Here is a 26,010-nt window from a genome sequence, read left to right on the forward strand (position 1 = left end):
CAGGGGGGAAAACACAAAAAATTGGAGGAAATCTGCTGTTGAGAAAGAAAAGTAATCCCACATATACTTAGGAAGAAACATCTAATTCCAGAACCTCAGAAATGCCGCAATTCCTATTTTATTGACAATTTAACAAACGGTATTTCTCTGAAGTCAATAACAACTTTACGTAGAAAACTATTTTGATTAGCTGACTAGAAAGTAAGCGCTTGATTATTACTGGTATTTCTGGCTGCATCCTGCGCCAGGCAAGGGGCCAGAACTATTTTAGGTGCAGTCCCTCCAGATGATGGAATTCATGCCATGAAAATGGCCAGAAGGGAACCAACTGGAAGCTGAAGCTTTGGTTGTTCGTATTAGAGAAGGCAGCTGCTCTGGGCTGAGATGACCAGCCAACAGTCTGCAGACCCTTTGGACAGGAAATTGTTCAAATAGACAAGAGGCTCATAGCCCAAGGCTCTCAATTTCCCTCTGACTCATGTGTGTCCATGAGGCACACAGCACTCCTTACGATGTGAGTTTTAAAGGAGAAACGAGGAGGAGAAATCTCACTGCAAAGACCCTGAAGTGAGATGGGAGAAATAGCTCCGCTTCTAAGAACAGCAAAGGCGAAAACGTCAGGCAGGGGATGAGAAACAAGAGGGTGGCTCAGAAAACGGGGCGTGACCTGATTCTTCATCTTGGCGCACATGCAGTTTTCCTGTTCCTGGCACATCCATGTGAGTACAGCCACGCGTAAACTATTTTCTGTTTGCATTATTAATTTTGTTGATGGGGAAAGAGTACACTTTTGTATTTGTGAGCAGCAATCCTGTTCATGTACGACAGCTAGAGAAACTGCTGGTTTGCTCACCAGATGGTCAGAACCTGATTGACAGTCTCCTTCAAGGGAGCCTCAAAGGGCTGCTGGACAGTGGGATGAGCTGTTCAATTCCAAAAGGCTTTTCCTCACAGAAGTGACTCCAATAAGAACACACTGTAAAGCCCTCCTTATGTTTGACATAGCATGAATAGGAGTCCAGCAGAGAGAGAGGGAGACACAGAATCTGATGCAGGCTCCAGGCTCTGAGCTGTCAGCACAGAGCCCGATGGGGGGCTCAAACTCACAAATCGCGAGATCATGACCTGAGCCAAAGTTGGACGCTCAACCGACTGAGTCACCCAGGTGCCCCTGCGAATATCCAAATCTAGAAAGACAGTAATAACGCACCCAAAGAATCAGAGCTTGGGAGTGCTATAATATGATAGAGTAACTTCAAGCAGCTGGGAAGGGAGAGGAAATGTGGCCAGTGAATGAGAACAAAATAAAACTCTTCAGGAGGTTCTTCCCTGAAAGACAAGCTCCCACCAAGGAGCCCCTCTGGCAGGAAATCCTCAACCAAAGGACAGATCCTTCTAGAATCACCCAACGTGGCTGATTACCTGTTTCAGTTAAGTTGGCTTCCAGGCTCTCCAAAAGTAACAAGCACAAACATCGCTTGGCTTGTAAGTATTCACCCTGTGGCCTTCTTTTCTACCTATTTGCTTAAAACGCATCACTGCGATGGCTGAGATGCCCAGGGGATAAGCAGAATGAATGGGGCAAATTAATTCAGGGGAAAATGAAGTAGGTTTTTAAGCTTTTCGAGAAGGGGATTCTAGGCAAGGAGTAGGGTACCTTCCATGCTTGGCCTGATGTATGTTTTGAGCACAAATTGCTGGCTAAGAAGTCTAAGAAGGGCTAGCAGTTCTTGTTTGTTTGTTTGTTTGTTTGTTTCTTCTTCTTCTTCTTTTAATGTTTATTTTGAGAGAGAAAGAGAGCTTGAGAGGTCGAGTGGAGGAGGGGCAGAGAGAGAGGGAGAATGAGAGAATCCTGAGCAGGCTCCATGCTGTCAGCATAGAGCCCAATGCAGGGTTCAAGCCCACGAACTGTGAGATTATGACCTGAGCCGAAACCAAGAGTCAGACACTTAACCGACCGAGCCACCCCCGTGCCCCTTGCAGTTTTTTTCTGAGCGAGGATCACAGGCAAGTTAAAATCTACATTAGTTTAATATAAAAGGGATTAATTGTGTGTGGGGAATTTCATGTGACTCATTTTACAGATAGAAGGCATCTTATTTTGGCCCAGGAAGAGTTTATAAGGAGAGGAAAAGGCAGGACAATTAGAGCAGAGAAGCAGAAATAGCAGTCCTAATAGAGATTATTTATCCCCATTTGGGTGACGGTTCTTAACTATTAACAAAACTGCAATGTATTGCTCCCCAAAGGTACCCTGGGGCAGAAGACACAGTCCTTGCCTAGATGAGGCAAACAGCCTAATAGGGAAGAGAGGACACAAATACAAAATCCATAAAACAGAATAAAGGAGATCTTCTTAGGGTCAAGAGAATGACAGAGACAAGGAACATCAGAAACATTTCAAGAAGGAGTAATCAGCAAACCCTGAGTGGTCAGTGAGTATGTCATCTGAAATGTGACTTGAAGGAAGAGTAGCATCCAGATAAAGAAGTCAGTGGAAGGGAAAGAGTGAGTCCTGAAAGAAGCCCTTCTTAGGTATGGGCGTGGGAGTGGAGGGGAAGTCGGCTATGCCTGAGGGATGAGAACTACCCCAGTTAGGTTCTGAAGGAGGCTCGCCCAGAAGACTTCAACTGGGGAAGTGGGCAGGGAAGGCACTGTTTGGATGCCAGGTATACACCCACTGAAGCTAACAAATGTGGGTTTGAAACAAAGCTCTGTGGCTTAGAGTTGTATTTACCTCAAGCCAAGTTACTGAGTCTCTGGGCCTGAGCTATTCTCAGCAGCAAACTCAAGATACTAAAATTTTCCTCACGGGGTAGTTGTGACGATAAAATAAGACAGTGCATGTAAAGCACCTAAGGTGCTTCCTGGCTCATAATAGCTTCTCAGTAAACGGTACGTAGTGTGTGAACAGCTGAATGTAATGGAGATCTTTCTGGGAGCAGCACACAGGAGGGGTGAGATATGGAGGGAGTGAGGTCACACAGGCACCTGCAATGAGCTGCAGTTTGTGGGTGAAGGAGTAAATGATAATTAACAGAAGAGGGGAAAAACAGCACGACTGGGGAAGCAGACATTCTAGAAAATTTAGGCACTGATGTCCACTAAGCAGCTGGATATATGGGCCTGAAACAGGTGTCAGCAAGCTCTTCTTAAAGGGACTGAGAATAAATATTTTAGGCTTTCGAGGCTATGTAGTCCCTGCTGCAACTACTCAACCTTGCCATCAAAGCGTGAAATCAGCCATAGGCACTACAGAAACAAGTGGGCATGGCTGTGTTCCAATAAAATTGTATTTACAGGAACAGGACGTGGCCACTCATCAACCCCCGGTCTAATGCGTACACAGGATAAGAGATTTGGTGAGACCACTGAAGCAAGGCAAAGATATGAAATTACTCAGGAGGAGGTTCAGAGGAAAGAAGAAAATTGCTAAGGATGGAATGTAAGAAATCATCACTATTTAAAGGGCGAACCACGGAGCACTTGCTGAGGCAAGAAAGAGGTGGGACAGCTGGACAAAAGCAGAGTCACACAGTCCTGGGAGAGGACAGCATCCAACACCACAGGCATAAAAATGTCTGAAAAAATGAACTGGATCTGGCAACAGGTGACTTTTAGGACAGCAGCTTCAGTAGAGTTGCAGGGGCAGATGCCTGATTCAATTACATGGAAAGTCCATGGCAGGTGGGGAAATGCTGGCAAAGGGAGAAGTCTGGAAGACTAAGCAAGGAAAGGGAAGGGGTGGAAGCTCCCGGAGAGAGAAGGCTGAGGTTGATTAGGGAGAATGGCAGGCACGTATATTTATTTATAGGCTGAAGAGAAGGAGCCAGTGGAAAGGAAGAGCTTAAAGAAATGGGAAGGTCCAGGGGCGCTTGGGTGGCTCAGTCGGTTAGGCAGCAGGCTCTTGATTTCGGCTCATGTCATGATCTCATGGTCGTGGGATTGAGTCCGATGTCAGGATCCGTGCTGAGTTTGGAGCCTGCTTGAGATTCTCTCTCTCTCTCTCTCTCTCTCTCTCTCTCTCTCTCTCTCTCTCTTTCTCAAAACAGACAAACTTAAAAAAAATAAAAGAAATGGGATGATTCACAATAGCCAGAAGGTGGGGGGCAACCCAAGTGTCCACCAACGGATGAATGGATAAACAAAATGTGGTCTGTACCTACAGTGGAATATGATTCTGCCTTAAAAAGGAAGGAAATTCTGACACACACTAAGACACGAACCTTGAAGAATCTTGAAGACTTTATGCTAAGTGAAATAAGCCAGTCACAAAAAGACAAATGCTGTAATGATTCCACTTACATGAGGTACCCAGAGTGATCAAAGTCATAGAGACAGAGAGTAGAATGGCAGTTGCCAAGGGTTGGGGGATTGGTCACGAGGAGTTACTGTTTTGTAGGTAGAGTTTCAGGTTTACAAGATGAAGGGAGTTTTAGGGGTGCCTGGAGGTGAAGGCTGCATAGCAGTATGAACGTATGTGATACCAGCAAATGTACACTTACAAACTGGTAATAGGGTACATTTTACATATGTGTGTTTCATCACAATTTGAAAGAAAAAGGACATTAGTGGGAAACTAGTGAGATCAAAATAAATCCGTGGTTTATCTAATACCAAAGTTTAAAAAAGTATATTCACCAATATAATGGCATGGCAACCTTCTCCCTTGAGCTATTAGCTGTATAATGTTGTCATTTGCCCCCTTTTGTTGGCATCAATGAAACAATTCAAACAGCATGACTAACTCCAATCAATCACAAATCTAAGCATGTATAAAGCTATTTTAATCAACCTTACATAAATTATCCCCTGGTGTATTAATAAATACCTTAACCTCCCGAAGGTTCATGCATTCCTCCCAGGAATAAAACTTTCTTTTCATTCTAAAAGAGAACAAAGAAACAAATAGCATGCTTATTCCCAGTAACAGGCTAAACTTTCTTGTTCAAAAATGTTTCCATTCTAAATCCAGTGAATAGTGCTTAGAGTTGGTTTCAATTTCTACCAAATATTACACTATCCAAAACAGCATTCTATTTGACAATCTGGCAGTGCGATTGATGCCACATCACAAAGCTGCCCCAAAGGGATGGTACAGTGCAGTCCAAGGAGGCTTCGCCTGCTGTCTTGTTCTATCACTAATTGGCTAACCTTGCCCTGGAGGCAAATCCCTCAGGCTTATTTGATCTATACTAGAGCTCTCCAATAGAACTTTCTGTACTGATGGGAATGCTCTGTACTATCCAGTATGGTAGCCACTGGACTAGACACATATGGGTACTGTGTAGTGGAATATGGCTAGCACAATATAGGAACTTCATTTTTAATAAAATTTAAATTTAAATGCCATTTGGTTACTTGCCACCCTGTTGGACAACACAGTTCTAGACCCTCTGGTATAGGGGTTGGCAAATGATGGCCCATGAGCCAACTGCACCCCACCATCTGTTTTCATGCAGCCTGTGAGCTAAGAATGATTTATCGTATTTTTATTAAAAAAATTTTTTTGGGGGCGCCTGGGTGGCGCAGTTGGTTAAGCGTCCGACTTCAGCCAGGTCACGATCTCGCGGTCCGGGAGTTCGAGCCCCGCGTCAGGCTCTGGGCTGATGGCTCGGAGCCTGGAGCCTGTTTCCGATTCTATGTCTCCCTCTCTCTCTGCCCCTCCCCCGTTCATGCTCTGTCTCTCTCTGTCCCAAAAATAAATAAAAAACGTTGAAAAAAAATTTAAAAAAAAATTTTTTTTTATTAAAATTTATTTATTTTTTGAGAGCCAGAGAGAGACAGAGCATGAACAGGGGAGGTGCAGAGAGAGGGAGACACAGAATCGGAAGCAGGCTCCAGGCTCTGAGCTGTCAGCAAAGAGCCCTCTGTGGGGCTCGAACCCATGAACCGTGAGATCGTGACCTGAGCTGAAGTCAGTCGCCCAACCAACTGAGCCACCCAGGTGCCTCAATTTATCATATTTTTAAATGGGAGGGGAAAAAAAATCAAAAGAAAAAGAAGATCTCATGATAGGTAATAATTTTATGAAATTCAAATTTCAGCTTCCATAAAGAGTTTTATTGGAATACAACCACACTCATTCATTTATACATAGCCTATGGCTGCTTTTACACGATAGCAGAACTGAGTTGTGATAGAGACCATATGGCCTACAAAGCCTGAAATATTTACTGCATAGCCGTGTACAGAAAAAGTTTGCCAACCTCGGCCTACAGCCTGAGGGGAGAGAGAGAGAACTCTATGGGCCAACCAGAAATCCAAGTTTCAAGGTTATATCTTTCATTGCACTACAATCACATGGTCTCCTTTGGCTCTTCCAGCAGCCCCAGGAAATAGATGGGGCAAGTGAGGAAACGAAGAAACAGAAAAGTCATGTCATTTTTCCCAAGGCCAATAAGAGACCAACTTCCATCTCTCCACCTCACTCTCATACTCTGTCCCCAGCGTCATACCGTCTGCTAGCAGAGTAACCAGTTCCTTTGTTCATGCCCCAAATATTATTTAGCCCCCAACCACGTGGCAGGGGCTTTGTCTGCACTAGAGATACAATGAGAGGGGCATCCCTCATGGAACTGACATTGCAGTGGGCAGGCAGGCATTTAATCACTTTCCGTGCTGAGTGCTAGGAAGGAAAGGCACAGGGCATGGTGAGAGTGAACCCCAAAGTGACCTAATTTAGCCTGGTGTATCAGGAAGCACTTGTGGAATGAGGTGATGTTTCAATTAAGACCTGAAGGATCAATTGGCCTATGAAGGTGGGAGGTAGGGAGTATCATGTGAAGACTGGGGCAGAAAGATATTTGGTGAGTTCAAGAAGCTGAAAGGCCAGAGTGGCTAGAACAAAATCGACAGTGGGGTAGTGACAGGAGAGAAGGCTGAAGAAATCAGGCAGTGGCCAAGTGATAACGGCAAGTTTTAGGTCCCATTAAAAACCGGGAGCTTGATCCTAAAATTGATAGGAAGATACTGCAAACTGCTGTAGTTTGGGTTCCTCTGATAGCAGAGCCTGAGGCAAGGACTTGGGTGCAGGTAGTTTATTTGGGACGAGATTCCAGAAGGCCAGGGCAAGGAACAGAGAAACTGGGAACGGAGGGGTGGGAAACCCACTAAAGGGTGTGTTACTGAGCTGATACCAAGGTGGGCAACTGGGGCTCAGTCCTGCTGGGGACCTTCTAAAGACCTGTGTGGAAGGTGCCCTGGTTGAGAGTCTCTCAAGTACACTTGGGGAGGGGGTGCTGGTAGTAGGCACAGAACTGTACACATAGCATGCTGAATTCAGGTAGGACGAGGCAACTTGACGGGGCAGAGGGGACACAGCGTTTGGCACAAATGGTTTTAGACAATTAGATTCATGTGTTTAAAGTAATTCTTTCAGACTGGAATAGAGAGGGGGTAGAATGGAAGCCAGGATCCCTACAGGGGAAATTCCTCTAGTGGCAGAGGTGGTAAATGATAATGGGTTGAATGGGAGGTTAGCAGGGAGAATACAGAGAAGTAGGTGGATCAGATAAATATATGGTAGTTGGAATCTATGGGTCTAGACGGCCAATGCTGGGCCTATGGAGGGAAGTCAGGAGGACATGCAGGTTTTGAGGGGATGGCAGTGTCATTTACAAGATAGGAAACACTGACGGAGAAACAGGTTTGGGGCGAGAGAGGGAAAACGTTGGATATAAGCTCAGTTTGGGATATAACGAGTCTGACGTGTCTGCAGGTATCCAAAATGGAGATGTTGAGAAAGTGACTGGATATAGAGATGGGTGTAGCAGGAAGGCCTTAAAATGGTCCCCGAAGCCTCCCACCTCCTGGTATTCAGAGCCTTGCATAACACCTCTCCTTTAATGACTTGCTTCTAACCAATGGAATCAGCAATCTGTGAGAGGGTGTCACTTCTGTGATTAGTTTACAAAAGCAAAAAGATGTAACTTCCATCTTGGTAGAAGCCTCTCTCATTGCCTTTGTGGCCCCCATGTCTTGAAGCAAGGTATCATGGTGTAAGCTGCTCTCTGGGGAGGCCCACATGGTAAAGGACAGAGAACAGCCTCTAGCCAATAGCCAGCAGGGAACTGAGGCCCTCGGTGCAACCACCCAGTAGGTATTGAATGCTGCCCGTAATCACATGAGTGAGTAAGCCTAGAAGTGGATCCATTCCCAGCCCAGCCTTCAGATAAGACCCCAGCACTGGCCAACACCTTGATTGCAGCTTCATGAGAGACTCTAAAGAACTCACCTAAACCATGCGAAGACTCCTGACTCACAGAAACTGTGAGATAATAAATGTGTATAGTTTTAAACCATGAATCCTTGGGATAAATTGTTATGCAGCAACAGATAACTAAGACAGTGAGACTGGACTCAGATTGCAAAAGGCAAGTGGGGTGGGGAGGTGAAGACAGTAGTCCCCAGACTGCTACCTGTGTAAATGATCCAAATTAAGTCCTTCTCAGGGTTTCAGTTTCCTTTCCAATAAAATATTTCTTACCCTGCTCATTACTATGTCACAATATAAGACACTCTGGAAAAGTACTCACATCATATGCAAATCTAAAGTAGGAATGTGTTTAAGACCTCTGACATGAGCATTCCAGGGCCAACAGTCATTGAGCCCACAGAAATCAATGTCTAAGACTTTCCTCCATGCCTCCCATCCACGCACCTTTAGAAAATTTGCAATGATGAGAAATGCAGAAGGTGGAGTTAAAACGATGTTGACAATGTATAGTTGAGGATGAATTGATGCGAGTGAAGAATAAAACTTACTTTTTAATAGCAATCAGCTCCCCAGACTCAATGCTTCGTCCCAGTAGGACGGAACCATAGGTTCCATCCCCAAGTTGCTTGATCGTTGTGTATCTATTCATGGTGTGCCCGCTCAGGCCGGACACTCATCTCAGGGCCGAGGCGGTGCAGTCCTGCAGAGGCAGCAGGCCTCCCCGGAGTGTAACCAGATTTTTCGATGGCAGCACCAGCACAAGGTATTCAACAGAACGTGACTATCTCCCAAATACATATTTTCAAAGATCAGTCTTCTGCCTGGAGAGAAAAATGAGAGACAAGGGTAATTGCCAAGGTACATTTTAAGTTTGGGTATTTTTATCATCTAAATCAGGAGTCAGCAAACTATAACCCCCCAGGCTGCCACCTGTTGTTGTAAATAAAGTTTTATAGGAACACAGTTATGGCCACCTACTTGCATACTGTCGACAGCTGCATTCACACTACAAGAACAGAGGTGAGTGGTTGTGACAAAGACTATATGGCCTACAAAACCTAAAGTATTTATCATCTGGCCCTTTACAGAAAAAGTTTGCCAACCTCTGGCCTAAATAATGCTCTTTTCCAATTTTTACAAAATGAGAGATACCATTCTTGGAAAGTGAATTCGTCACTGACTCAGAAATGAATCAGTTCCAATTCAATGCTTTTCTGCTGACCAGCCACTGTGGGCAAACACTGCATGAAAACTATGGTCGACAAAAATTGCCGAGCTACAAGAATCTGTATATTTAGTCCAGATTTAGTACTAAATATACTGGGTTCTGTGTAATTCGGCTACGATTTCCAATGTAACAAAGCCAAGAAATGCTAAAATTAAAGCTCTCCTGATACAGAACTTACATGTGCTCCACGAACTATTTGTGGTTAGGCATCAACAGTACTATTTTTACTACTAGACGTACTGAAGCTAAACAAAGAACAACTAATTTCTTAAGGTCTATATGTAGGGTATGCCCTTTTAAAGTCATTCAGTTGTGGGGCACCTGGGTGGCTCAGTCAGTTAAGCATTTGATTCTTGATCTCAGCTCAGGTCATGATCTCAGTCTGTGAGATAGAGCCCTGCACAGGGCTGTGTGCTGACAGCATGGAGCCTGTTTGGGATTCTCTCCCTCCCTCTCTCTCTGTCCCTCCTTTGCTCATGCTGGCTCACTCTCTCTCTCAAAATAAATAAACTTAAAAAAAAAAGTCATTCAGTTGTGTTTTCTTTAATAAATCGCTGATTTTTCAATTTATAAAATTGAGTCATTCAGTCTGCCTGGTAATGGAGAATATGTAGTAATAACTTAAGTGATTGCAATGCTTTTATGTAAACATTAATAAAATATAAAAGCTAAAATAAAAATAAGTTGTTTTTTTTTTAAATATAAGCTCTCCACCCAACATGGGGCTTGAACTTATGACCCTGAGATCAAGAGTCACATGCTCTACCAACTGAGCCAGCCAGGCACCTTGAAAATAAAGGTATTAAAAAACAAACAAACAAAAAAACCCCCTAGAGCTGTCAAACTAATTATTGAGAAGCCAAAAGATCAGAGAATACTGATTAGAAGTATGTGACATTCTGCACCTAAATCCAGTCTATGCAGCTTCTCCTTCCAGAAGAATTCCAGTGAATAAATGTTGATGGAAAGAGGAAAATAAAAAATTCACTATTAGGTAAATACCACAGTAAGATGTGTTACAGACAACATTCACTGATGGACGCAGCTATTAGTGAATGAAAGGTGGAGGAGAAACTGGATATTTGCATAGTTTCAAAGTATCTCTTAAGACACTTACTAACTCCAAAAGGAAAGATGATTAACTCCATAGGGAAAAATCCAGCAAAAACTTCCTTACCCAAGTGATCAAATTCAATGTAACCATTAATAAAACTTATGTCATCATGAACTCTGGATATGATGCTTTGAGAAGGGCATATCCCTTCCGTGGCATTCTTATCAAAAACGCAGAACTTCAATCTATTCATAGGAAAACTTCAGACAAACCCAAAATGAGGGACATTCTACAAACAAATGGCTAATAGTCTTCAAAAGTGTCAAGATCATAAAAGGCAGGGATAGGCTGAAGAACTGTCACAGATTGGAGACAATTAAAGAGACATGACACCTAAATGCAATATGGGATCCTGAATTGGATCCTGGAAGAGAAAAAAGACATTAGTGGAAAAGTTGGTGAAATTTGAATAAGGTCTGTAGTTTAGTTAATAGCATAGTGCCAATGCTAATTTCCTAGTTTTGATCATTGTTTTATGGTTATGGAAGATATTAATATCAGGGGAAGATGAGTGAAGGATTTCTAGGAATTCTCTGCACTATTTTTTGCAACTCTTCTGGAAATCTAAAATTAGTTCAGAATTAAAAATAAATCCAGGGGCACTTGGGTGGCTCAGCTGGTAGAGCATGTGACACGTGATCTGAGGATTGTGAGTTTGAGCCCTATGTTGGGAGTAGAGATTACATTAAAACACTTTTTTAATAAAATAAAATATTAAAAAATAAATCCAGTTACAACCTACTGAATGGGAGGAGATATTTGCAAATGATATATCTGATAAGGGGTTAATGTTCAAAATATATAAAGAACTGATACAACTGAACACCAAAGAAACAAATAATTCAATTAAAAATGTGCAGGGGCCTGAATAGACATTTTTCCAAAAAAGACCTACAGATGGCCAACAGACACATGAAAAGATACTCAGTATCACTCATCATCAGGGACCTGTAAGTCAAAAATACAAGATATCACCTCACACCTGTCAGGATGGCTAAAATAAACAAACAACAAGTGTTAGTGAGGATGTGGAGAAAAAGGAACCCCTGTGCACTATTAGTGAGAATGCAAACTGGTGTAGCCACTGTGGCATGGAGGTTCCTCAAGACATTAAAAATAGAATTACCATGTGATCCAGTAACTGCACTACTGGGTATTTACCCAAAGAAAAAGAAAACACTAATTCAAAAACATATATGCACCCCTATGTTTATTGCAGCATTATTTAGAATAGTCAAGATATGGAAGCAACCCAAGTGTCCATTGACAGATTGATGGATAAAGAAGATGTGACACACACACACACACACACACACACACACACACACACACACACGAATAGTACTCAGCCATAAAAAAGAATGAACCTTGTTATTTGCAACAACATAGATGAACCAAGAGAGTATGTTAAGTGGAGTAAGTCAGTCAGGGAAAGACAAATATCATATGATTTCACTCACATGTGGAGTTTAAGAAACAAAACAAAACAAAGGAGACAAACAAAAAAGACTGTTAAATATAGAGAACAAACTGTGGTTGCCAGAGGGGAGGTAGATGAAGGGATGGGTTAAAAAAACAAAAAACCAAAAAAACCAGTCTATGTTCTTGTGAAGGTTGTGCAAGACCTCAGGAAGCTTTACATGTAAAGGTTATGTCTGATTTCACCACACTCTATCATATAACTGGAGAGCTTTCTGAGATTAAGCTTCCCCCATCGCAAACTCATTTCCCTCTCTCTAGAGCCATTTTAAGGCCCCTGGTTAAAGGGGAATTTTCCTTCATCTTGAAGCGCTACAGGATCAAACTCCCTGCAACTTCCTGCAGCAGCTCTTTATAGTGATGTATTCCATTGCTGATTGATAAATATTTATAAAGCACCTTCTGTATGATAGACCCTATGTTAAAGCCTGGGGATACAAAGAATATACAATATCGTTCCTTTTTTCAAAGATCCTAGTCTCATGACAGGGGATGAGGCTGGTGGGTGGGCCCAGATATGTACTCATGAATATGCACTAAGGTATTTCAAAAACACTTAGGTTTGAGGTACAGGACGTGGGAGGGGTTAAAGAGAAAGCCTGCCCCCGGCTTCCAGCTAGGTCAATTTCATCTGGGCTGAGGAGGGCATAAGCAAAGTCTTCATAAAAGATGGAGCTTGAAAAAAACAAGAAAAGTAGGTGTTCTGTTAAGGTAAGACATTCTAGCAGTCCAAGGAGCTGAAACAAAGGCATAGGGGCTTCAACCTGGGAGGGAGGGGGTGGGGAGCTTGGGACTGGAGAGACAGAACCCCAGAGTTTTATTTGTGGAGGGCCTCAGATGCCATTTTGAAAAACAGAGGCTTCGACTGGATTCTGTACTAGGGGAGAAGGAAGCACTACAAAGGACGTCATTGGATCAGTGGAAACGACTGGAATACAGATGACAGATTAGGTAAAAGTACTGCATCTGTATTACATTTCCTGAAGTTGATGCTTGTCCTGTGGTTCTATAAGAACATAGTGTTAGTTTTAGAAAATACATCCTGAAGGATATATAAGTAAAGGACCACGATGTATGCAATTTCTTCTCCACTGGGTAGAACAAAAATATTATGTGTGTGAGGGGGAAGGGTGTGAGTATAGAGAGGGAACAAATGGGGTAAAATGTGAATAATAGGTATATTGGGGTAAAGGTATATGGGTTTTCTTTGTACGATTCTTGCAAGTTTCTTCCTGTATGTTTTAAATTACTCTACATTAGGAGTTTAAAAGTGCTCTTCAAAATTGTAGAGGAAGGGAATCATTTTATTTCAGCTTAAAACATACAAATGTAGATTTATTCAATAAAACTTACTATTAGAGGGGCGCCTGGGTGGCTCAGTCGGTTAAGCATCCAACTTCGGCTCAGGGCATGATCTCACGGTCCGTGAGTTCAAGCCCCGCGCTGGGCTCTGTGCTGACAGCCTGGAGCCTGGAGCCTGCTTCAGATTCTATGTCTCCCTCTCTCTGACCCTCCCCCGTTCACACTCTGTCTTTCTCTGTCTCAAAAATAAATAAACACTAAAAAAATTAAAAACAAAACCCCTACTATTAGAACACTATCATATACCATGGCTGTGTCTCAACATAACACAGAAAGAGTACTTGAACCACAACATAGGCAATTTTTGACTCTGCATTTGTTTTCCCCTTTTTCATATTTATCTCCATCTATTTTTGATGACATATATGATTTCTACATCATTCATAATTTCATTTCCAACAAATAAAAATTCCTAAACCATTGTTGTATGTCATCTTCCTAAAAATCACTGGTACCTTGATTTGTCACATATCAGCTAATAAATCACATGCTCCATTAAAAAAAAGAAAGAAAGAAAAAAGGAGGCTTTGAGTTAGAGGCAGTGGGACGTTAGTTATGTTTTTTTTTTTTTAAGTTGAGAATAACATGATCAGATTTGTATTTTGTAATCCAATTAAATAGAATATTTTTCTTAACGTCCAACTAAAACTTGCCTATTCTAACTTAAGCTAATTTCTTCATGCTTTGCTTTTTTTTTTTTTTTTTTGCAGATATAAAGAAACTCACAAAAATATGTGTGGACATGAAATCAGTAATCCAATGTGTGTCTCTCAGCCTTCTTGTGCTTTAATTATGCAACCTTTCCTCATAGGACCTTTTTCCACTCCTTTAATTATCTTTGGCATTCATCTCTGAATCCTCACACATTTCTCCATCCCCTTGATGAGTTGTGGTGACCAATCTTAATAATGATGTATGTTCCAGTACCACGTGGGCTCTCCCCCACTTTTTTTTTTTTTGCAATGGCGTCATACTACTGATTCATATCTATAAATTATTAATCATAGAAGCCCTTCTTTGGTAGTTAGTGTCCTACTACTTACTCATCCAATTAAATTGTATAATTGGGATAGTGCTTTCCTAGATTATCGTTGAGAAAGCTGTTTGTGAAAGAATTAAGAACTTTAGTGAAGTTAAGATAGAGTCATTTATTTAACACGGCCACCCCAACAATTTCTCTTTGTTATAGTTTGTCATATTATAGAACAAAATTCAATTACTCTAGCAAAATTTAACTCTCACCATGCCATGATAGCTGCTTTTTAATCTTACATTATTTCAGGTAATTACATAAATGATTGTACAATGGGTCAAACTAGTGTCTCTTCAGGCACTGATGTCAGGTTGACAGTGTACAATTTTACTGAACCTTTACTAAGATGCTAAGCATTATGCAAGGCTTTAGGGGCACATTATGGATAAGATAAGGGTCCTTCCTTAAATAACAACAAACACGATCCAAAAAAATGTAGAAAGTACTATGAGAATATGGTACAGAGAGCAACCAACTCCTGGGTGGAGGGAGGGATCTGACAACCCTTTGGAGAAGAGGTAGTTATGGAGATATTGAAGAATGAGCAAAGTTTTGTTATACAGAAAAGGGAGAGAAAGGAATTACAGATGGAGGAAGCTATGTGTGAAATGTCGGTGGTACAGGACCTTGGTGTGTTCACAGGAGGGCAAATGCCTAGTGGTTCCATCCCTGGCTGAAAATTAGAATCGCCTTTAAAAAAATTTTTTTAATTAATGTTTATTTTTGAGAGAGAGAATGTGAGCAGGGTAGGGGCAAAGAGAGAGGGAGACACAGAATCCGAAGCAGGCTCCAGGCTCTGAGCTGTCACCACAGAGCTTGACACGGGGCTCAAACTCACGAACCACAAGATCATGACCTGAGCTGAAGTCAGATGCTCAATTGACTGAGCCACCCAGGTGCCCCTAGAATCACCTTTTAACAAATAACTGATGCCCAGGCCCCACCTCTAAGGAATGAGGTCGGGGGCGGGGGGGGGGGGATGAGTTTCAGTAGTTAAGAAAGCTCTCCAGGTGATTCTAATGTGGAAGGAGGCACTAGGCTGTGAAGTATAGGGTTAGGACATAAAGACCATGGAGGGCAGTAAAGGAAATGGCAGGAAATGCCTAGAAACTCAGGGTAGGACCCAGCAGAGAAGGGGTATATTTGTCATGCAGGAATTTGGTCTTTACTCTGCAGGGGGGAGCTCTCCAGGGCTTTCAAGCAGGGAAATGATTGGAGAAAGATCCCTCTGGAGAACAAACAGATGTTAGGATAGAGACACTAGAAGCATAGAGACTAGTTTGGAGGGTCTGCAGTAGTCCAGGTGATACCTGCTGAAGGCCTGAACGAAGGTCCCTGACTGGATGAATCTCAGATACAGGAGATACAGGTTTGGAATAGGGAATGTGTGTTTGTGTTACTCGGACAAGGTGCAGAAATAATGGGTCTGTTTTCTAAGGTGTTGAATTTGACGTATGTACAAAACCTCTCACTGGAGATGCTCCATAGATAGCTACAAGCGGTTTTATTTTTTCCAAAGACAATGCATTATTGGAGCTCTTAGGAGCACAGCATTCAGACAAGGTTGATACATTGCACAACTCTGGATGACAAACTTTGAGAGATATTGAAGACCACAATCAAGGGCCTAAATAAACACACAAGAAGAGTAGTTGAAGAAAGAATACTTAAATGAAAGAGACTTAGGAAGCCATGATCATAGTTTCAAATGTACAAAGGGGTATAAGAGAGAGGGATTAGTTATGCTATGTCTGGATCCATAGAACAGAACCATGGCCAATCTCTTGTCCTTCTAGTCTCTACTCTAGTGGATTATTTCCCATACTAAAAGAATGCAGTGGTATTATTCAAATTAGCATTACACAAGAAGCATCAGTCAACCCAAAGTCTATTCTGAGCACACCCCAGCAGGAACTGGTTAAATACATTTGAGATCAGTATTTTCAGTTCACCATTTTTGTGGTGGCCCAAATATGATGACTCATGTCATAATCTGAAACCGAACAAAAATTCCCACTGCTGCTCTGGGAAAACAACAGGGCAATGGACAATGCAGTAGAAAAAAGAAGGGAGAGACAGCAGATGCCATTGCTGATCTACCCAATAGTAATGTTCCCCTTCTTGCTTAATTTACAAAACCCTGATTTTATTCAGGATCCAACATAATCAGGGATGGCAGCCACCTACCACAGCCCCAGGGCATGAACTCTGATCAGTCTAAGCCAAGCAAAGCAGTTCCACTTCTCACTAAAATTTGTTTAGGAATGGAACTATGGCTCCCACTTAGAAAATGGAAAGGAAAGTGAGCTGGTAAGGGAAAGAGAAAGGCTTCTGAGAAGGAAAGATAAAGACAATTGACAAAGAGGCTGGCCTATGTTTCTGCCTTTAACATGGTTGCATAAAACTGTAATGTTTAGGGCTGAGACAGCCTTCTAGTGACTATGAGAAATCAGCTCTAAAGATGAGAATCCAATCTGCTGAGAATGGATAAAAAGAAAGAAAGAGGAGGCTGAGTCCATGATGATATGATCTCTGAAAATATCAGCTTTAGATTTCTTGTTATATGACCTAATTAAAGGTCTTTGTTGCTGAAGCCAATGTTAGATACTCTATTGAGTACAGCCGAAAGCATTCTGGATACAGTAGACTAAGGCTACCCTGACTTAAGAGGCCAAATACAAAATTCTATCTATACAGAAGGTGGTAGATTAATCAATCAACAGTTTGAACTTCTGTGGCTAGCATGGTTTTGAAGACTAAAAGAGGAATATAGCTGGAGACAAATTAGAAGAAGTAATTCTCTGCTAGCCTAAGGTTTATTTTCCATCGACCATGATCTGCTTCCAATCTGGAAGAACAAATGACTACAAATCTTGTGGTGAAACAAACATGACTGTCCAAATATGGCCCTGGGTGTCACTCAGAGTTGCCTGCACAACTAGCCAGCTGGGACTGGGGATTCTTCTCCCCAGGATTTATCCAAACCCAACTTCTCTTGGACATTGAAGGTCCCTCCAAGTTAGGCAGACGGCACTCCCAGATAAATATTCTCTATAGCTGGCAACTAAACCTAGATTCTGTAAATCCTCTAATAAGGGCCCAATGGACAACACCGTTCTGATGCCCACGTGGGACCCACTCTGGATGTTACCAATAGTGAAACTTACCGCATGGAACAACAGAGCTTAAGTGAAAGGCAACCAAGGAAATCCTAGAACTCTCAGTCTGAGTCTTAACAGGAAAGAAGTTTCAACATACTAATGACTGTTTGTATTGTACACTCCTCTTTGATGCTTGAGAGACAGCTACATCTACAGAGTCAGTTCTTGACAAAAATTAAGTGACAAAAAGAAGACAACCATCAAATGTGTAAAATGCATATGTGAAATAAAAAGTTTGGTACTTCAGTGTATTTTATTAACTGAGTGTTTCAGAATGCTCATTTAGAACAAAAGCCACTATGCACTACTCTATGTTTTTAAACTGTAGCTAACCCAAGATGACTCAACTCAGTATGAAAATGAATCATGGTCGTATCATTCTGGTTCCCCTCAAGCCCATCATGTCTTCTCCTCTCCACGACATTGTGTCTGTAAGTCATTCCATTGAGATCTCAGTACATAAGGAGAAGACAGTTTCTACTTTTGAGTTCTTTACAACTGGTAAAAATTTTACAATTTTTTATAACTTGATAAAAAGGCAAAGTACTGTCTTTTCCATGGTTGTGAGGTTTACCCACATTTATGTTGCACAATATAGAAATATATGAAATATATATTTTTATATAAGTATACACACATTGGGGCCCCTGGGTGGCTCAGTTGGTTGAATGTCCACCTCTTGGTTTCAGCTCAGGTCATGACCTCAGTGTTTGTGGGATTGAGCCCCACATTGGGGTCTGTGGTGGCAGCGTGCAGCCTGCTTGGGATTCTCTCTCTGCCTCTCTCTCTCTCAAATAAATAAATGAAATAAAAAAAAATAAACTTATTTATCAAAATAAATAAATAAACTTAAGAAATAAAGAAGTATACAAATATTTCAGATATACAGGAATATCTGAAATATGCTCAAAAAGTTAAAGTAGCAACAAAATACCACACATGTGAAAAATTATGCACAAGGGACTATGCTCAGTTCTGAGACATAAGATCCAAAGAGCTGTGGGAGGAGGATCTGGCCTGTAGGACCTTCCCATGTAACTAGGAGGTGGAACATACACAATGACCAGGAGACATGGAGGTTGGGGTAGGTTCCCAGGAGTGTGGAGACAACAAGAATGCTATAGGTGCACAAGAAGAAGTCACTTTGCGAACCACAGGTAAGGAATCTTAAGGCTTTGGGCGACTGATCTCTAAATAATGGCTAATTTCTCTTGTTGAGGACAAGCCATTGACCCATATGCTGACAAAAAAAACCCTTTAAAAATATATATATAAAAACTCTTCCTTATCAGCTGAATTAGTTTCCCATGGCTGTTGTAACAAACTACTATAATAGTACCCTGGTGGCTTAAAGCAACAGAAATTTATTCTCTTACAGTTCTGGATGTCAGAGTCTGAAACCAGTACTGGGCTTCTCAGTGGGCTGAGATCAAGGTATAGGCACTTCCTTCAGAAGCTCTAGGGGAAATCCCTTCCTGGTTTCTTCCAGCTTCTGGTGGCTGCTGGCCTTCCTTGGCTGCGGATGCATCACTCCAGTCTGTGGTCACGTTGCCTTCTCATCTGGGTGGTGTCAAATCTCCCTCTGCTTAAGAATTTGTATTTGCATTTACGCCCACCCAGATCATTGAGGGTACCCCCCTCACCTCAAATTCCTTAATTTAATACACATCTGCAGTCTATTTTGCCATATAAGGTAACATTCACAGACCTGATATCTTTGGGGGATCTTATTTAGTCTACTACTCTCCAACAAAAGTCTCCAAGCCTTTCAAACAATCATCTGAATTATGGAGCAGTGCTTTTCATTCATTCAAAGTTGAGTGTTTTAGGAATGGAATCAGAAATCTGTGCTTACTTACCCAACGAGTTCCTTTTTGAAATACAGAGAGGATTTCTCTTTAATTTTGCACAGTGGACACAACTTGACAATTCTGACTGAAATCCCTGAATATATGACATTAGCATATAGTGATTCCCAAGTGTGGACCAGGGGTTGCCAACTAGCAGCCTGAGAACTGAATTCAGAGGTATGCTTTGAGGCTACAGTTAAAAATGGGGGTGGGGGGGCGGCCCTGGGCCGCTCAGTTGGTTAAGCGTCTGATTCTTGATTTTGGCTCAGGTCAGGATCTTGTGGTTGGTGGGTTTGAGCTCTGAGTCAGGTTCAGTGCTGACACTAGTCTCTTTCTCTCTCTCTCCCCCTATCCTGTACTTTCTCTTTCTCTGTCTCTCTCAAAGTAAATAAACTTTGAAAATAAAAATAAAAATAGGAACTCTACGGGCGCCTGGGGGCTCAATCGGTTAATGTCTGACCCGTGATTTTGGTTCAGATCTTGGATCCCAGGATTGTGAGATTAAGCCCCACGTGGAGCTCCCTGCTGGGGCTGGAGCCTGCTTGGGATTCTCCTCCCCCCTTCTCTGCCCCTCCACAGCTCACATGCATGCACTCTCTCTCTCTCTCTCTCTCTCAAAATAAATAAACATTAAAAAAATAATAATAAAAATAGGAATTCTAATATAAAAATGAGATTTGGGGTTTCTCTGGAAAAACTGAAGAGCTAACAACACGGGATCCTTAGCCTTCTATGGTAATAAGAAGCTAGAGAAATGTCACCATCCTTTTAGACTTGACAAGAGTCCCCATGCTCATCACAGTCCTCATTTTGCCTGTTGTCCCTAAAATGGATACCACATAGGTTGCCAATATTTTTAGTTGTCATTTATTTTTGTACCTTCACACCACTTGGTTACTGGTAGAAAAATATTTCTCTGGTCCTGTACCTCTATTGAAAGAGACAAAGTAAAAACCAGCCTGAACCACGCGTGGCACCCCCCCCCCGCCCCGCTCCCCGAACTGCCACGTTTGAAGAAAAACTGGAGAAGAAAAAAATGTTGTTTTTTTTTTTTTTTTAAAGAGAAGAGCAGGGGCGCCTGGGTGGCGCAGTCGGTTAAGCGTCCGACTTCAGCCAGGTCACGATCTCGCGGTCCGGGAGTTCGAGCCCCGCGTCAGGCTCTGGGCTGATGGCTCAGAGCCTGGAGCCTGTTTCCGATTCTGTGTCTCCCTCTCTCTCTGCCCCTCCCCCATTCATGCTCTGTCTCTCTCTGTCCCCAAAATAAATAAACGTTGAAAAAAAAAAAAAGAGAAGAGCAATTCCTTTCCTGTTTAACAAGCACACACCCAGCTTTCCTGAGTCTTCTACGTTTCTTCCTCTGCCTCTGACAGAATTTGAATTCACAGCTCCCAGTACTGACTGCCGTAGTAGTGGAAGGAATGCAGCCACACATCTTTAACGTGGGAATCGGCTAACCTGGTGATGAGCAGTGCTCTAAATACTGCTCGGACTCGAAGAATTAACTTGGATAAAGCACTCGTAACTAAGCCACACTTAGCTTCCTAATATATCAATTAAGCCAAAAGGGCAGTAATAATAATAATTTAAATACTTAGCATGTGTATAGTACTATTATGAGTGTTTTACATATATTAATGCATTCAAATCTCACAACTCTATCCATAGACACTATTATTATTATCCCTATTTTACAGATAAGGAAACTGAGGCACAAGCAACTTGTCCATAGTACTATTACCATCATCCTCTCTCCCCCCAATTTTCTAGATCAGGAAACTGAGACATAAGTGACTTGTCCAGGGTTATGTAACTAGCAAGTGATAGGAACCCAGGCTGACTGTACCAAACTCAAAAGTAAGGTGAAGATCTAAAGATCATGAAACCTTTTGAGGATCTGAGAATGGGAGGAATTAGAAGTACTTTGTAGCTCAAAGTCCAAATACGGAAACCAGTGATGTCGCCATGCTCTAGGTGGCCTCATTCTGCAATCAAACATCAGCGAACCCAGCAGGGACCTCCCCAGCACCAACTGTCTACAATGGAGGCAAAGTGGATGCAGATAAAGAGGAACTGGATCCCACTTTCAACTCAAATGCATCCTCACGTAGACTCTGGGCTCACAGGCTTGTTGAATGCTTTTAAATAGCAAATGATGTAATAATGTTTGAATGTCTTCACCTGTCCTGCAGAATAATCACCTTCTCCTTGGGGTTTTGTGTCTTGTTTTTGTTTTTTTTTAAGGAAAGGTTTTTATTATTATTATTATTGAATGTATGTATAGTTGTACGTATGTAATCTTTACAGCAAACATGGGGCTTGAACTCATGACCCCCAAATCAAGAGTTAGATGCTCCACTAAGCCAGCCAGGCACTCCCTCCTTGGGTTTTTAAACCTGGTATCAGGCATCATCCTTTGCTTTTATCATGGGACCCACCTGGGATAAGAAACCCTGACCACTTAACCATGCTCACACCACTTAGTCAAAGTCACTGTTGTTGGGATCATTTAGCGCTCTATTTAAAAATCCTCATTTTAATTCAAACAGAATAATTTTTCTGTGACTATGTCACATATTGTAGATTGCCCCAAATCATTATTCTGGCTAAAGCTGAGATGCCCTTGACACCCTCATTTTTTTGCAACACATCCAGTCTTTTAATGAACACTATAGTAACAGAAGTCTTTTTCCCATAACACTATTTGATGCAGGCCCAGTATCTTCTGAGTCCGATTTCTTGGTTTTCTTTTACAGAATACATAATAAAGGAGAAGAGTATACAAAGAGAATGATGTATGAAGTATACATCATCTGTAAGACAGCAGTTTAATCACTTAGATTAGTGCTCTCAGGATTCCCTCCACCTCGTCCAGATCACATGGGTAGGGTCACAGGCACCAACCCTGTGACTTGGAGTACCTCTTGATCCTTGGGTTTACTTTCTGTGAAATCGGGATGTTGAACTGACTCATGATGAAATGAGGTGGTTTTCCTTCTCTAATGATCAGTGATTCTGTGACTCTCTGTGTAAGGATTCAAGTTAGTTTTTGTCTTAGAAGAAAAAGGACTGGGGCGCCTGAGTGGCTCAGTTGGTTGAGCGTCTGACTTTGGCTTAGGTCCTAACCTCACCTCTCGTGAGTTTGAGCCTCATATCGGGAGAGCCCTGTGTCAGGCTCTTTGCTGTCAGCATGGAGCCCGCTTCGGATCCTCTGTCTCCCTCGCTCTCTTTACCCCTCCCCACTTGTGGTCTCTCTCTCTCTCTCTCTCTCTCTCTCAAAAATAAATAAACTTAAAAAAAAATGACCAATGTTTCCACATTTCCTGTCACCCACATAAAAGCTAGCAAAGGGAAGGTAGTAGACCAGAGGCACCCTGCATGCTACATGACATCTCTTTCGGAAGACAGTGCTCTACTGACTCAGCCAGGCCCCCCAAATCAGAGTCTACTCCTTTCCTTCCCTCTCAGTCCAGCTCAAACAGCACCTCAAGAGCCTCCTGTCCCAACCTGCAACAAGAGACACAGCTAATGGCTCTTTCCCCCAGCTACAACAGCATCCTGTCCCCACCTCACTGCTAGCCTCTCCCTGGGATCTGTGACATGCAAGCCTGCCCTGTGCATCAGCTGGGACACTCACCATGCTTCCTTCATCTCTGTGGCCTCACACCTCACATTCCACTTGCATACAGTAGGTACTCATTGTTTGACTGGTCAAAAGTTTAATTTTAGTCTTTGCTATTTATTTCCTGTACCACCCTTGGTAAGTATCTCCAAACATAGTGCTATTTCTTCATGTGCAAATTAATGATAATCAAATTGACCTGACACAAATGCTGTGAAGTTCTGAAATGGAGAATAGTAAATACCATGGAAAGGCTAAGGCAGGGCTTTCCCACCACAATGCTGGAATCACTGCTTCTCAGAGAATCACAGAAAGGCCCCCTCAGTGTCATCAGATCAGGCCTTCGGCCTTTGGGAAAGGCTGTACTCCACTAACACAGACATGCAGCCTTATTTTGCTTTCAGAGTTCCAGCAAATCTCTGAAACAAATGTTATGGTTTCTCTGGTTAGGTGACATTGGGGAAAACCTTCCTGCAATCTGCCCCAATTCCCTCCCTCCCTCCAGCTTCAATCCTCAGCAGAGGCCAAGAACATCTGCTTGTGGCCAGCAGCTCATACCATGTACCCTGCTCATTCACAGCCTGGAAAACAGGCTAGGTGCAGGGACAATAGTAGTCCATTCTTTATTCTTAAACTTTGAGAGTCATTGAATTGATGTAACAATTACTATTTTTTTTTCTTTTAAGAAAGAAGACAGAAAACGGTACACAAACTTGGCCTTGTCTGGCAGTTGTGGTTTACCAGCCATGTTAAATTCAGACCCCTCCGAGCAGCTTTTCTCCCTCAGCCTTAATCGTTTTACACCGAAACTTTCTATCCTCAGAGGAAAACAGAATTACGTGCAAAATCATTAAATGGCCCTTCTCAGGGCACTTTGGAGTTCCATTTTACCTCATCCTACAGGTAATTACACATTGTATTGATATTCAAACGTGTCATAACTTTACAAGAGTTAATGTTATCAATTTACTTTAAAAGGGTACTAAAGGGGAGCCTGGGTGGCGCAGTCGGTTAAGCGTCCGACTTCAGCCAGGTCACGATCTCGCGGTCCGTGAGTTCGAGCCCCGCGTCGGGCTCTGGGCTGATGGCTCAGAGCCTGGAGCCTGTTTCCGATTCTGTGTCTCCCTCTCTCTCTGCCCCTCCCCCGTTCGTGCTCTGTCTCTCTCTGTCCCAAAAATAAATAAAAAAAAACGTTGAAAAAAAAATTAAAAAAAAAAATAAAAAAGGGTACTAAAAATAGTACATTTGTGTTTATATTTTTCTTTCTGGGGCCTAGTCTTTCTGCTCATATTCATTTTAGCAAAAAATGTCTTCTAAGTACTTTGCCTCTTGGAATAGTGCTTTTTTCTGCATTGGGGACAGCAGGCAGAAGACCAAAAGAGCCTTCTTTACGTGTAATCCGCCTTGCCTTTACCTTGACAAAGGAATGCATTAAAGATGCTTTTGGCTACTGCATCACCTGGAGTGAAGGGAGAAGAAAACCAGCTACCTGGTGTATCTCTGCTATTCCCCAGAAACTGTTCCAGTCTCGCCCTCCGTTTCCTCCTTCAATCCCACTTCTGAGCAAAAAAATTCTCACGCACCAGGGTCTTTAACACCACGAGTAGGATCCATGACTTCCCATTGCTTCTCCTAGGGTACCAAAGGGCGCCCCTGCCCTGAGCCAAAAAAAGTCTTCAGTCACTTGTAGGTTACTTTCAAACTGGGACAAGTGGTTGTATGTGGCTCATGCAGACTGTGAAGAACTGAAGGAAGAGTGAAATGTTGAAGAGCTGGAGGAAGAATCACTGTACCCTGACTCGTGTGACACTGTGGATGAGCTGGGGGATGGTCCCCAAAGCTTAATCAAGAAGGCCATCAAGGGTGGCGACAGTCGGGCCCCAGCTGCCTGCCTGATTGCCACCTCAGGATGGAAGGGTGGGCGAGGTAGGGTGAGGAGCAGATGGGGGCAGTGAACGAGAACAAGTCACATATGTCAGGTATTGTGCAGATATTACAGCACCTTTAACTCAGGAGCTGACCTCACTCCATAGAAGATGCTATGCTGTCATACACAACAAACCAATCAGTAACACAGATGAAAGAGGTAAAGGCTTAATATAAAAATAAAATAGAGCAGGGGTCAGCAAACGTTTTCTGTGAAGGGCTGGTAAACATGTTAGGCGTTGAGGGCTATGTCTCTGTCACAACCACTCAACTCTGCCCGGGTAGCACCAAAGCGGTCACAGACAATACGTAAATGAATGGGCTGTGTTCTAGTAAAGTCTATTTAAAAAAAATAGGCAACAGACAGACTATGACTACAAGGCACAGCTTCTCTACCCCTGAAACAGGAAATCTGCACATAAACATTTTAAGTACTCTCCCCCATTATGCCTCGAGTACCCTCGGGTTACAGGGTGGCTCACACAAATTGTGTTCATCCTGAGAATATAAGCGCTTTTTTTTTTAATTAAAAAATTTTTTTAAATATAATTTATTGTCAGATTGGTTTCCATACAACACCCAGTGCTCATCCCAATAAGTGCCCTCCTCAAGGCCCATCACCCACTTTCCCCTCTCGCCCACACCCCATCAACCCTGTTTGTTCTTTGTATTTAAGAGTCTCTTATGGTTTGCCTCCCTCCCTCTCTGTTTGTAACTTTTTTTTTCCCCTTCCCCTCCCCCATGGTCTTCTGTTAAGTTTCTCAAGATCCACATATCCGAGAATATAAGCACTTTGTGGGCAGAAGTTTTATTATGTTCATAACTACATGCCCAGCACCTAGACGTGTACCTGGCATGCAGCTGGCACAAACAGCTGCTCACAACAAACATTTGTTGAATGAATAAATTAATGAAATGAGCACATGATCTGTAAAGGGTAATTGTGACTATTGGTGATTTTCCTGTACCACCAACCCCACGTCCACGGCTGTCCCATCCCCTTGTGCCCCTCCTTCTTTG

The 26,010-nt window shown here is 42.5% G+C and overlaps 1 protein-coding gene and 1 long non-coding RNA gene across 4 annotated transcripts in view; one reads left to right on the forward strand and one right to left on the reverse strand.

The window, feature by feature from the left end:
- The window catches only part of CILK1 (ciliogenesis associated kinase 1), a 60,078-nt gene that overhangs the window by 28,504 nt on the left and 5,564 nt on the right, over positions 1-26,010 (reverse strand). For 2 of the 3 annotated variants that reach the window (XM_040473769.1, XM_040473770.1), the window contains exons 2-3: positions 8,767-9,039; positions 4,832-4,886 (exon numbers count right to left, since the gene is read on the reverse strand). In XM_040473769.1, the coding sequence (XP_040329703.1) occupies positions 4,832-4,886; positions 8,767-8,867 (156 nt within the window). In that variant the 5' untranslated portion in view covers positions 8,868-9,039. Of the gene's footprint in view, positions 1-4,831; positions 4,887-8,766; positions 9,040-26,010 lie in introns of those variants that run through there. The other variant, XM_040473771.1, reaches the window with a different exon arrangement.
- On the forward strand, positions 6-25,598 carry LOC121029589 (uncharacterized). The gene is made up of 3 exons (XR_005789783.1): positions 6-719; positions 23,751-23,967; positions 24,365-25,598. It is a non-coding gene; the product is annotated as an uncharacterized LOC121029589 (long non-coding RNA).

This window comes from Herpailurus yagouaroundi, unplaced genomic scaffold (genome assembly GCF_014898765.1).
Source record: "Herpailurus yagouaroundi ecotype Mexico unplaced genomic scaffold, PumYag 139, whole genome shotgun sequence".
NCBI lineage: Eukaryota > Metazoa > Chordata > Mammalia > Carnivora > Felidae > Herpailurus > Herpailurus yagouaroundi.